General features: G+C 45.5%; 2 protein-coding genes across 2 annotated transcripts in view; both read right to left on the bottom strand.

Moving 5' to 3' along the window:
* LOC110071554 (uncharacterized) overlaps positions 1-8,366 on the bottom strand; it is a 43,885-nt gene extending 35,519 nt beyond the window's left edge. The window contains exons 1-3 of the mRNA XM_078388299.1: positions 7,837-8,366; positions 5,901-6,416; positions 5,249-5,375 (exon numbers count right to left, since the gene is read on the bottom strand). Of these exons, the coding sequence (XP_078244425.1) occupies positions 5,249-5,375; positions 5,901-6,320 (547 nt within the window). The 5' untranslated portion in view covers positions 6,321-6,416; positions 7,837-8,366. The remainder of the gene's footprint in view (positions 1-5,248; positions 5,376-5,900; positions 6,417-7,836) is intronic.
* The window catches only part of LOC140703981 (uncharacterized), an 84,122-nt gene that overhangs the window by 59,972 nt on the left and 11,067 nt on the right, over positions 1-13,083 (bottom strand). The window lies entirely within an intron of this gene.

The raw sequence follows: 13,083 nt of genomic DNA, 5'->3' as shown, positions 1-13,083 counted from the left end.
ATCTATATGAGGCCGCTGGGTGGGGTCATCAGGGGATGTGGAGCATGACGTCATCAATATGCTGATGACACCCAGCTCTACATCTCCTTTTCACCAATTGCAGGTGATGCCGTCCTGTCCCTTCAGCGCTGCCTGGAGGCCGTACTGGGATGGATGCAGGAGAATGGGCTGAGGCTGAACCCGGACAAGACGGAAGTTCTGAGGGTGGTTGGCCCTGTGGATGGTGGCTTGGGAAACTCCCTCATGTTTGAGGGGGTGACCCTGGCCACGAAGAGTGGGGTCCGCAGCCTGGGAGTACACCTGGACCCGATGCTCACCATGAAATGCAGGTGGCGTCGGTAGTCCGCTCCGCCTTTTTCCACCTTTGGCGGATTGCCCGGTTGCGACCTTACCTAGACACGGGGGCGCTCACAACCTTAGTACATGCACTCATAATCTCTAGATTAGACCACTGTAACGCGCTCTACGTGGTGCTGCCTTTGAAGCTGATGCGGAAACTTCAGGTGGTGCAGAATGTGGCAGCCAGACTCCTCACTGGAGTGAGAAAATACCAACATATCTCTCCTACTCTGGCCATGCTGCACTGGCTGCCCATCCGTTTCCGCATTGACTTCAAAGTGTTAATGCTTACATATAAGGCCCTAAATGGTTTAGGACCCCGATACTTGGCGGAACGCCTGCTCCCACCTAGATCTACTCGGATCACCCGCATGAGCCAGGAGCTGAGGCTGAGAAGCCTAACGACGAGGGAGGCCCGGAAAGAAAGGACATGAAACCGGGCCTTCTTGGCGGTGGCTCCTCGCCTCTGGAACAATCTCCCTCCTGAGATCTGCACAGCCCCCACTTTGGATACATTTAAAAGTCAATTTAAAACATGGCTATACATTCAGGCCTTCCCTCCAGTTAATATCTGAGTTTTTTGTTTATTCTCTCCTTATGTATTTTCTATTCTATTGTTGTATTCTGTTTATTACAATATGATTTATGTAATTGTTTGTTTTTTGCATTATTTCACTGTTTTTACTAGAGTGGTCTTTTAGACCAGATGGGCGGGGTATAAATCAAATAAATAAATAAATAAATAAATAAATAAATAAATAAATAAATAAATAAATAAATAAATAAATAAATAAATAAATAAATAAAAGGTGTATAGGATAAATAACAGAAAAACGAGTAGTACTCATTGAAGCATGCAAGGCTATACAGTGGTGCCTCGCTTAACAATGTTAATTCATTCCAGAGAAATCGCTGTAGAGCAAAAATGTCGTAAAGCGAAATAAAAAAACAATTAAAACGTATTAAAACCCGGTTAATTTGTTCCAATGGGCTAAAAACTCACCGTCCAGCGAAGACCCTCCATGGGGCGGCCATTTGCAGTGCCTGTATAGCGAGGAATCAGTCCAGTAACTCAGTGGGGAGCCATTTTGAGCACCCGGTGGCCATTTTGAAAACCCAACGATCAGCTGTTTTGATCGTCATAATGCGAAGAATCGGTTCCCGAAGCAGGGAACCGATCTTCGCAAAGCGAAAAAAAACCATTTAAAACATTGTTTTGCGATCACAAAAACATCGTCGTGAAGCGGATTCGTCATTATATGGGGTAATCGTTAAGCGGGGCACGACTGTATACAGATGTCTGTCAGTATCTCTCCGATCCTAAATTTATTTTTCTTGTGGAAAGGTATGTCTACCCTGGAAGAGTCAACTTCCTTTCTGATCCCTCAAGGTTATCAGGTCTGGAGGTTTTGTGCGAGAGCTGAAGAAGGGGTTAAAGCACTGGGGTGCTGCAACCTGACAGCTAAACTACTGCTTGCTTAGGAACTTCTTCTTTTTTATTTGAAGGTGATGTGAAACATCATTTTATTTACATTAGCCATAGGTCTTAGAAAGATAAATAAACAAAAGCATCCTCCAGTCTAGAGAAACTATGGTAATGTGCTCTGAATAGAGGTTCTGGAACAGCGTCTACTATGGCTGAGAAGGCCAATACGAGAGTGACAGTCCCTTCCACACAGATGACAAATACAATCTGTCCCCTGTCCAGCTCCCTGATTTTTCCTGATTTTGGGACTGCCTCCTTGCCTCTGCCTTCTGGACAAGGGTCTCCTCAAAATGGGAGAAGCCGTGATGCACCGCCTGCCTCCGGGCTGAATGCTCAGATGTCAAGGTTTCCCATCTGTTGAGGTCCATTCCTAAGGCCTTCGGATACCAGTTGCAGATCTCCTTGTATCACTTCTAAATTTTTGTTGGAGTACAATTATAATTCAAATTGAGGAGGGTGTATTAGTGTCAGTGCCAGACATAAATGATCACTTTCTGTAATACGTATTATCAATTTCAAATTGGGCAATATATTAATACAGTGGTGCCTCGATTAGCGATGTTAATGCGTTCCGCAAAAAACATCGCTATTGAATTTCCCATTGAAATGCATTGAAAACCGGATAATCCGTTCCAATAGGAACGAATTGCCATCACTAATTGAAAATCTCCATAGGAAACATCGCTGAAACATCACTAATAGAAACGCGGTTCCCCCATTGAAATGCATTGAGACCTATTCAATGTATCGCCACTGTTTTAACCATCGCTAATCGAAAACAGGGGACCTAAAATGTAATCGCTATTCAAAGAACAGTCCCAAACATCGCTAATCAAAAATCGCCCATAGGAAACATCGCTAATCAAAGCGCAAAAATGCCCCGAAAAACTCATCGCTATTCGATCTCATTGCTATTCGAAGCACTCGCTATTTGAGGCACCACTGTATGCACAATGCAAGATTGCTATGTGTATCACACTGCCACCCCTCTTAGTGAAATGAGTACATTCTCCAAAACCGTCTCGCTTCACAAAGCCATTTAATATTAGGAGATCCCTCTTTTTTCTGAACTCAGTAAAGCAATATCCTGCATAATTCCATATTTTATCTTTGGATTTTCGAGAACATCCCCCCAATATATAATCATCTGAATCTAATAACCCAATGAAAGTGGTACAGTGGGGTCTTGACTTAAGAACCGCTCGAGTTAAGAACATTTTGACTTAAGAACCACTCTCATAGGAAAATACTGACTTGACTTACATACTTAGATTTGAGTTAAGAACTGAAAAAAAACCACGTGGGAGGCAGGGAAAGTGCAAAATTTGAACTTTCACTTAACTGTTGGCCAGTGAAAAGGGTGCCTGTCTGCTTCCTCACTCCTCCCAGCATTTAGGGAGTGGATTGGGAGACAGTCTTCGGACAGCCTGGTACTGTACTGCCTGGACTGTATTTTCCCTGCCTTCCCTGAACCTTTCTTGACCTAAGAAAAAAAGAAACAAAATATCCCCCTCTAGTGGTCGAAGGCGGAATAGCAGCTTCCCATTAGTTTCTATGGACGGAAAAGAGCAGATACGGATCAAATGGTTTTCAATGCATTCCTATGGGAAATGCAGATTTGACCTGAGAACTTTTTGACTTGAGAACCGCCTTCCAATACGGATTAAGTTCTCAAGTCAAGACCCCAGTGTATATAAACTTTCCTCATTAGCACCTAAGTATACATTGAAATCCTCTGCAATAATGAATATTGCCTTAGGATATATTCAGAACTAAGCTGATGTGGATGGCTCCAAGTTTATTAGAAATCAAGATGCCAAGGCCTCCCTTAGAGCGACCTCCTCTGGAGCTGCGATCAGCTTTTGATAAATACCTTACAAAACCGTTTAGCTCCAACTCTTCCTTCTCCCAGGTCTCCTGGCGGAGTCCTGTGTCATATTCCCTGATAACGCTTTGAAAAGAGGGGTCCACCACCTTCCCTTAGTAGCCCGTAATGTTCCAGGAAAAAAATGTCAGTGAGAGATCTTGTTGCTGGATTGTCATTCAGAAGCAGATGAATCTGAGGTGAATGTTTTCTTTCCCACAGCAGGGTTGAGGCGGGCGGTAACACTCTCTAAGAAAACTACTTGGTTTGTTCACATTGGGTAAACAAGCAGGAAGTTGGAAAACTGTTCCCCCGAGCCTCTATATTTCTGCTCTGAGGTTCTGAACCAGCAGCTTCCTCGTTCTTAGATTTATTGTGTCTAAGTGTTCCATGTATCAGTGAAGTTTCTCGTGGTCATTTAATCCTCCCTTCCTTGCCCTTATTTCTATCATGTGGCCCTTTAAAAAGCTCAAATCTCTTAATTAGGGCATTTTGTACTTCTTAAAGTAAAGAGACAGTCGAAGAGGTTCCTCTCATCACGATCCAAGGGTTCTGTGGGTTCTTTTGCCCACTCCATTGGCGGCTGGGGATCAGTCTCTACCAATTCTATAGCATTGGGGGGGGGGTATTCCAGATGGATATTTCCCCCAAACAGTGCCAGTAGTGTCCAGATCCACTGAATGCGTGCTATGGTTTTCTATACCTTGAATGCTTTTAGCATCATCTGGGCTGCAAAGACACAGTGGCAGAGGGGGAGCACAGTTCTCAAAAACGCTTATGTACAACAGACACACCTGTCTCAGTCAGGGCATCTTTCGATTCAGACACCCTGGCCTTTGAGGTCTTCCTGGGTGACTCCTTCCTATTGCCTTCTTGCAGACTCACATATTTGTCTCCCTGCTGTTGTTGAACTCCCCTTTCCTATGTTTTAGAAACTTTTCTGTTCATGCTGGGAGTTCAATCCAGGGACAGATGATTCAGATGTGTCTCTTTCCCTGATCAGATTAGTTACAATAAGTTTCTTGATTAAAAGTATGATTTTGTTGGACTTCTTACGGCAACACCTATATATTAACGTCAGAAACCATGATCTCAAAATCAGTCAGAATCACAGCCGGAGTTTGACCAAAAGGCTCGATATCAAAAATGACGTAAAACCCACGTGGAAAGGAGTAAGATCTAACTGTTGAGCTATAAACACTATATAAAAAGGGAATTAGATAAAAATGAAGACTGAAGGAGCAACAAAGAGAGATGCTACTACCACACCCTATCAGAACCGGAACCACTCTCCCAATCCGAAATTTACACCTGAGAGGTTTTCTGTTTCAGATGGGAAAAATGCATCTTTTCACACACGGTCTCCTGGACAGAAACAAAGGAACTGGCTGCTATATAATAGGTCCCGGAAAACTGAAAAACTAAAGAGGCTTCGTTTGAAATAAAGAACAAAAGAAGAATATCACTCCATCCCTAGCTAAAAAGTCAGGGAGAAAACATAGGCCCGTCTTTCCTTTCCCACATTAAAAAACACACAACTTTCTAGCACAAAGCCTCACCTATAAAACTGACACCGCCTTCATTCCCTTGATTGATCTCTTCCTGTTGAGGATCCTGTTTACTGTCTTGCTGAGGTTCCTCTGCTCTGCGGAAATCGGGCTGATTTTCTACAGAGAGATTTCCCAACTGAGGATCCGTGACATGCAATAAGAAGGTAGAAAAGAAAAGAAAGAGGAAAAGATCTCAGCGGATGAGCCAGGGACTTGGAAGAGAAGGGATATCTTCCACAGATTTTCTAAGAAAAATATTGGCCATTGATAAAATCTGTAGGATTTCTTCCCTCATTTTCTTGACCCTTTGGAGGAGAAAAAGACAATCCCCACCGGAACCCACCAAAAGGCATCATATTGTGTCATTGCACCTACAACAGGGCTGGATTGAGTGCAGTGCCAAGGGTTGAGGTAACCCTGAAATTTACTTCGAAAACTATGCAGCTGAGGAGGATGCACCTTGTTTTAAAGTGGAAGAAGTTCTCCCCAATATTGGGGACGGTTATTCATTTTCAAAATGAAATGAACACGGACCTCACATCTTCCTTTCAAGGACCATAAAGAATAAATTCCAGCAGAACAGCCTAACACAGGGAGAGAGTGCAGGGTGTCATGGGCTCCCCATTTCCGATTCTAAGTCCCTGGCATGGATTGCTCTCACCTCTAGCTCTTCCTGCTTCCTCTCTTCTGACTGATGCAGACCCAGGAAACCTTCTGCCAGCGACACCGCCTGGGAAGTGGTCTCGGCTCCACATTCTCTCACCCAGCTTGACATCTCCAGGGGGAGGACGACCAGGAACTGCTCCAAGATGACCAGGTCCAGGATCTGAGCCTTTGTGTGTTGCTCTGGCTTGAGCCACTGACAGCAAAGGTGGTGGAGTTGGGTACAAACCTCTCGAGGACCATTAGCCCCCTCGTAGGAGAATTTCCTGAATTTCTGGCACTGCATATCGGAGCTGGGCATCTCCTCATCTGCTAGGACCTTCTCCGCTGTTCTTTCAGAGCATGTCCCAAGGCTTGTTACCTGGATAACATTAGGATCTCTTCCTGCTCTGGGGAGAGGGGTGTGTTGGTCTGCCATTTTATTTTGTACTCAACAATACTTCCAACGCAGTCCTCGAACCACTGTCGTCCTGCTGAGCAAATAAATTCCTTAACAGACAATATGACTGAAGATCTGCAAAGCAAAGACAATCTCAAGTGAGCATCTGCCAGACCAAAAAAAAAAAAAAAAAAAAAAAAATACTGCAAAGGGAAATCAACCAAGTCTCATCTCCAACAGGGAAGACAGAAGGATCCTAAGGCCGAGATGGGAGAAAGGCATGTGGGGCTGTCCGTTCACCTCAGAGGAACAGACCAATGGGCTTGGACTGTCAGAGACTGAGGAATGGAACTATCTTCCCTTTTTTCCTGAACCCTTTCTAACTATTCAGATTCATTCTTCACCTTAAGCCAAAACATAAGCCTTTCCCCTGAGTTCTTTTTATACTTTGCTGCCTTAATATTAAGTGGTCACGGAGCTCGTTTCGATATGGAAGAAATCCTCAGGCAACCATTGCTTGGCTTATAAAAGGCTAGGCATCAATCAAAGCAGTGACTCTGTTCATAACATCTACACAATCTTGTGAAACACTCACAAGTGGTTTCTTGTAGTCATTGTTTTACATTAAATTACTTTTGAAAAACAATCTCATAAAAATATTCCCTGCTTATTCAGGAAGAGTGCTTTAGCAGGTGACTGTTCTACTGCATATTTCACCAGCTAGGAGTTTATTTTTTTTTTTCATTAAATTTATACCTATTCTGGGCGGCTAGTCTAGTTTCCTGACAAGAACAGGATAAAGCTCTCCATCAAACAGAATCCTTTACGTAGACAGCTCATAATTTCCCTCCTGTATTTATTTATTTATTTATTTAAAATCATTTTATCCAACCTATCTCCTTAAACAGGATCCGAGGTGGTTTACATCACTAAAAAGAATATTTAAAAGCAAAAACAGTAAGTATCCAGAGACCTTGTCAAAATGAAATAAAGACTAGATTAAACATTGTAAATAAAACCCAAAACTAAAAAGGCATTTGAAAGCCATAAGAAACCCTTGAAAGTTCCCTCAAGGAAAGCCTGCCTGGAGAGGGTGGCCTTCATCCCCGTGTGGAAGGTCAGCCAAGAGGGAACCAGCCTCGTATCCCATCCGAGGGAATCCCAGAGTTTCGGGATCTAATGAGTTGCTGGCTGAAGGTGTCCTCCATTAAATGGGGGGCCCACCAAGCGCCACCCTTTCGCCCTCCAAGGGAGCCAAACAGGGAAACCTTCTCCCCCCTCCTGCAAATGGCTCGGAAGGTGCAGGATCAGCCCTTTTGTGGGCAGGAGAGGTGGAAGAAGGGGGTGGTGGTGGATGTGGCCCTTCAGGCAGCAGAAAGGCTTGGGCCGCAAACAGGCCTTGGGGGGGCTCCCCTCCGGCTGCCTCTCCTGCCCGGTCTTGGGGGGCTTCCCTTCCCTCGGCTGGCCTCGGAGTTGGGGGGCCCTTCCCTCCCCCTCCCGCCCCTCCCCTCCCCCCTTCCTCCCCCAGTTCCTCCCCCCTCGAACCCCGACTCACCCTCCCTCCTTGCTGCAAGCCCTTCCTCGGAACCCAGGCAGCCTTTAAAGCAGCCGAAGCCCCGTTTTCTGTCCGGAGGAAGAAAAAGAGGAGGACCGGAAGGGACGCTTTTTCAAATGGGACCGTTTCTATGGGGACTGACGCCGCTCCCTCTTCCAAGATGCCCTTCTAGGAAATGCGACTCTGTGCGTTTAACCCTCCGTCTGTCTTTTTTGATAAAGAACAAAAGAAACTCGAGAAGAAGTCTCATGTTTTGGTGGCTTTGGGTTGAGAATCATTTTAATTATTATAAAGATCAGGCACAGGGGAGATGCTTCCCTTTCTGACTCTCCCATGTTTTCAAGCCCATCCGTCTGTGGCTGTCAGGGGAAGGCAGAATCCCACCTTCCTTCCCTCCATCTGAGTCTTGGGATTGGCTTGGCAGAGCTTCAGTGGTCTGGTCTGTTCAGGGCAGCCTTTGGCCAGCAGGAAAATACCACTGGCTCTGAGACCCCATTGGAGGCATTGTTAGGTGCAAAATAAAATGCTGGAGAAAAGCAACACACAATGGTTCAGATTCAGAACTATCATCTCCATGGCGAGGTTGAACTGGGTGAGAGAATATGGAGCTGTGACCACTTCCCAAGCAGTGGCCCTAGAACAAGGTTTCCCAAGTCTGTGGCAAGAAAGGGGGTGGAGGTGGGGAAGCAGAAGAGCAAAAAAACTTTCCCCATGGCTTAGAAACCTTCGTTTGATAGCAAAAGGAGTCTCCAGTGATAAAACAATTGGGGAACTGAGGAAGTTGCCGTTTTGATAAGTAATACTATGAGGATATGTATTTTTCTCCTCTGTGAAAGGAAAGGTCTATGTATATTCCTCTCTTGGATTTACGGGACTGAGAGTGGAGGGATCCTGTTCTTTAGTTCTTTCTATACATCAAACCAGTGTTGTGTTTTTTAGTTTTTACTATTGTTGTTTTAAACAGGCTCCATGCACTCTGGAGAGATTGGCTTCACAGTCATTTAACATGTCAAGAAATCCAGTCTCTCTTTCTTGACCCGAGCATGCATTGCCCCAGTCGATGTGCGGATAATTGAAGTCCCGCATGATTACAATCCGGTCTCTCTTGGAGCCCTCCAATTTGTCTCCTCATTTCAAGGTCCCCCCCAAGTTTTTGATCTGAAGGATGACAGAAACCCCTTCCCACTATCAGATCACTCCTTGGGCTTGGTAGTTTAACCCACAGTGAGTCTATGATGGAGTCAGACCTGCCATCCATCTCCATTCTGCTGGATTCCAACCCTTCTTTGACATAGAAGGGGCCACCCCACCTCCAACATGCCCCTCCCTCTCCCTCCTATAAAGTTTATAGCCTGGGATAGAAGTGTCCCCTTGATTCTGGGAATTCCACCAGGCTTCCGTTATGCCCACTATATCAACGTTATCCCTAGCCACTAAATGTTCCAAATCTCCCATCTTTGCTCAGACGCTACGGGCATTTGCAGATAAGCACCTGCATACAATGTCCTTCAAGAAGGGCTATTTGTTTGTTTTTTCCCCCACAGCTTCTCCTTCCAGTGGACAATCTCTCACATCCCATCATGCTCCCAATCCTAATTCTTACACTGTCCTCATTTTGTGGTTCTCTACCCTCTCCACCAGGCCTGGCACGTTCTTGTCCATGAAGTCACAAAGAGTCGGACCTGAATTAACAACTAAATAACAACAATAACCCTCTCCACCCTCAATCCACAGGGATGAGAAGTCCCGAATCAGACAACACTCGGTATCAGTCAGCTTTTCCCTGGGATTCAGTTTAAAAGCTGCTCTGCCAACTTTTTAATGATATGCACCAGCAGTCTGGTTCCATTTTCTCTGAATTCCACCAGGCTTCCATTAAGGCCACTATTCCAATGTTAACCCTAGCCACTAAATGTTCCAGCTCTCTCATCTTTGCTCAGATACTTCGGGCATTTGCATATAAGCACTTGCTTAGGGTGTCCCCCAAGAAGGGCTGTTTGTTTGTTACTTTTTTATCCCACAGCTTCTTCCAGTGGACCAACTCTCACGTACCATCATGCTCCAAACCCTAATTCTTACACTGTCCTCACTTTGTGGTTCTCTACCCTCTCAACCTGGCCTGGCATGCTGTGGTCCATGGGGACATGAAGATTCGGACATGATTTAACAACGAAACAACAACACTCTCCACCCTAATTCCACTGGAATGAGGAGTCCCAACCTAGACACTGCTCGGTATCAGTCAGCTTTTCCCTAGGATTCAGTTTACAAGCTGCTCTGCCAACTTTTTAATGATATGCAATAGCAGTCTGGTTCCTTGTTTGTTCAAGTGAAGCCCATCCCTCTTGTAGAGACCCAGCTTATCCCAAAATGTTCCCCAGCCTAATAAATCTAAACGCCTTCTCCTGACATAACTGTCTCATCCACGTGTTGAGACCCCTGAGCTCCACCTGCCCCAGCTGGCCCTGCGCGTGGAATAGGGAAGACTTCCAAGAACACTACCTTTGAGGTCCTGGCATTGAGCTTCCTCCCTAATAACCTAAATTTGGCCTCCAGGGCCCTCGTGCCTACATTTCCCCATGTTGTTGGTGCCGACATGCACCACCACTGCTACCTCGTCCCCAGCACTCTCTACCAGCTGATCCACAGGAGACATGATGTCCGCAATGATTGCACCAGGCAGACAAGTCACCGTGCAGTCCTCACAAATTTCACACACCCCTCACTCTACGTTCCTGACAATTGAATTCCCCCTCCCCACTAGGAGGAGCCTCTAAGCAACTGAATACTGGCCCGTGGCCTGTAGAAGCCATCCCCTCTAAGGGACGGTTTCCCTCTTTTCCAGATTGGCATCCTCGAGCCCGGTGACTTCCAATCCCAGCAGCTGAGGAGCTGCTTGTCTGGGGCTGCGTCCTCTGCCAGCAACAGAGCCATCACTGGTCCTCCAGCCTTATCACCTCATCTTCTCGGGGTTTTCTCAGGCTGCTTCCTCTCATGGCACCCAAAACTCTTCCCCATGCACAGTATTTGGAGTTCTGCAATGGATAGTTTTCCAAGCTGGCTGTCGAGTGTTCCAATAATGCCAAAACCTCTTGGGCCTTGCCCGTCAATAGCATCCACTGAAGAGTCCTCCAGCTCCTTCATAAAAACCCCACCCAGCCCTGGTAACACCTGCAGCTTCCAAGGTATCATCTGCATCACCACTGCCAACTCCCCAGTTCGCAGGTGAAGTGCACGTCGGGAATCTCACCCTGACTCTCAGAGAGGTGGAGAGCCCAGTTTCATCAGCGGGGGGATCGGGGCCGATCCCCAACGAGGATATTCCTTAGTAAGTTGCCTGCTAATGGTGCAATGGTTTAGTAAACTGGTGATGGCATGGTGATTCAGGAATGACTTAGGCTTTAGTGATGTACTGTACTTTTTACTGCTTGTTTGTCATTATTGTAGGGGTCATGAAATGAGAAGTCTAGGTGACCACCAGATAATTAGGATAGCAAAAAGTCTTAGAGAAGTTAAAGAATTCAGCCACACACGCAGGGATGTCTGCCAGCAGAGTCCTCCACATACACCTCTGGATCCAGCTCTGGGGCAACGCCCTCAGGAGGACTCTCTTTTATTAAACTTACAAGCTTACAGATAGTTGACAGTATATAGGACAATGGTTACATAATTCCAGTTTAGGATTGGCCCAAGAAAGGCCTTGAAGTTAGCTCCCTATCACTATGAGAAAGAGGAAGAATGGGTAGCTGCTACTCCTCTCAGAAGCAGCTGTGACGTCATCCAGGAGAGTGTTCTCTACGACTGTAGAATCAGCCAACAGCTTAAGCAAGCTTGGGGAGGGGCATTCCCCCACAATTGTTTGACTGCATGATATGCCAACACCAGGGGCATCCATCCAAAGGATCTTCATCTTTTCTGGGTTCAACCTCATTCTGTTGCTCCCCACGCTCGCTGATAATACAGCATCCAATGCAAAGGGGTTGGAAGGAGAGAAAAGTATTGCATGTTGTCATGCAATACATAATTATGACACAAAACTCCTGATGAGGGATGCCACAAGTGAGAGTTAAGGGGGTGGAAAGAAGCCCTCTCCCCTAGTTGCACTCTCTGGGGACAGTCCTCAAAGAAGGCCTGGAGCCAGGACAGAGCAAGGCCAATGAGTCCTAACTCCAACAGCCTCCCCAGGAGGATACTGTGGTTGACAGGATCCAGGGCTGCAGAGAGATGTTATCTTGCAGGGCAACCAATGCTGTCTCCGTGCCATGATGCGGCCTGCAGTCAGATCCAGTACAGCTATATCTTTACGGAGACCAACAAAGTAATGTGCAAGTTTTAAAGCTTTCTGGAACGTTTCATTGGCTACACAGACCATCTGAATCATCCACCCTTAGTTTGACTGATTGTTGATATTCCTGTGGTTCCATTTTTAACGACTGACACAGTAGTAACTTGATGCTTTAAAAAAAATCTCCATCTAGTGTACATGAAAACAGATTAGTTTTTTGAGACCCTGATGACTTATTTTTCTGTTGCAAGTTCTTTTGGGGTTAGTTATGTTTTGTTTTACCTTGTATGGTAGAAAACATAAATTGCAAATTAAGTTCATTCTTGGATCTCTCACTGTTTGCCCAGTTGCATGAACCGATGCATGATGAGGGATACAAGCAGCAAATCGTTGACTACTAATAATTCACAGCCACAATTTACCCACAAAGAGGATTTTGGCAGATCTTTAAATTTATATACCACCCACCTGCCCCAAGACCATTCTGGGCAGTTTAGAACATGAGACCTCTGGGTAGTGTGGGCGGCATATAAATTGAATGAATGAATAAATGAATAAATGAATAAGTGAATAAATAAATGAGCAAAGACAAGAAAACAGTTCTTGCTGGAAGAAGGTGTTTGGGAGGTACTGAGGTCCCAAACCATTTAGGGCTTTAAATGTCAGACGCATCACCTTGAAGCTGACATGGAAGCGGAAAGATAACCAGTGTAAGGCAGTCAGGGAGATATTTTTGGTAGTTATCAACTCCACCCATTAGTCTGGATGCCATGTTCTGGAGTTGAAGCTTCTTTATCAACCTCAAGGGAAGCCCCACATAGAGGGCATTACAGTAGTCTATCCTTGCGCCTACCAGTACATGGACCAATGTGATGTGCGACCAGGTATCCAGATAGGGATGCAGCAATGCAATCCATCTAAGGTTATAATTCTTTATTCTACTAAACTCTAAGCACTTCTGC

The sequence above is a fragment of the Pogona vitticeps genome, chromosome 2 (assembly GCF_051106095.1).
Source record: "Pogona vitticeps strain Pit_001003342236 chromosome 2, PviZW2.1, whole genome shotgun sequence".
Classification (NCBI taxonomy): Eukaryota; Metazoa; Chordata; class Lepidosauria; order Squamata; family Agamidae; genus Pogona; species Pogona vitticeps.
This window is presented reverse-complemented; position numbering and strand designations above follow the sequence as displayed.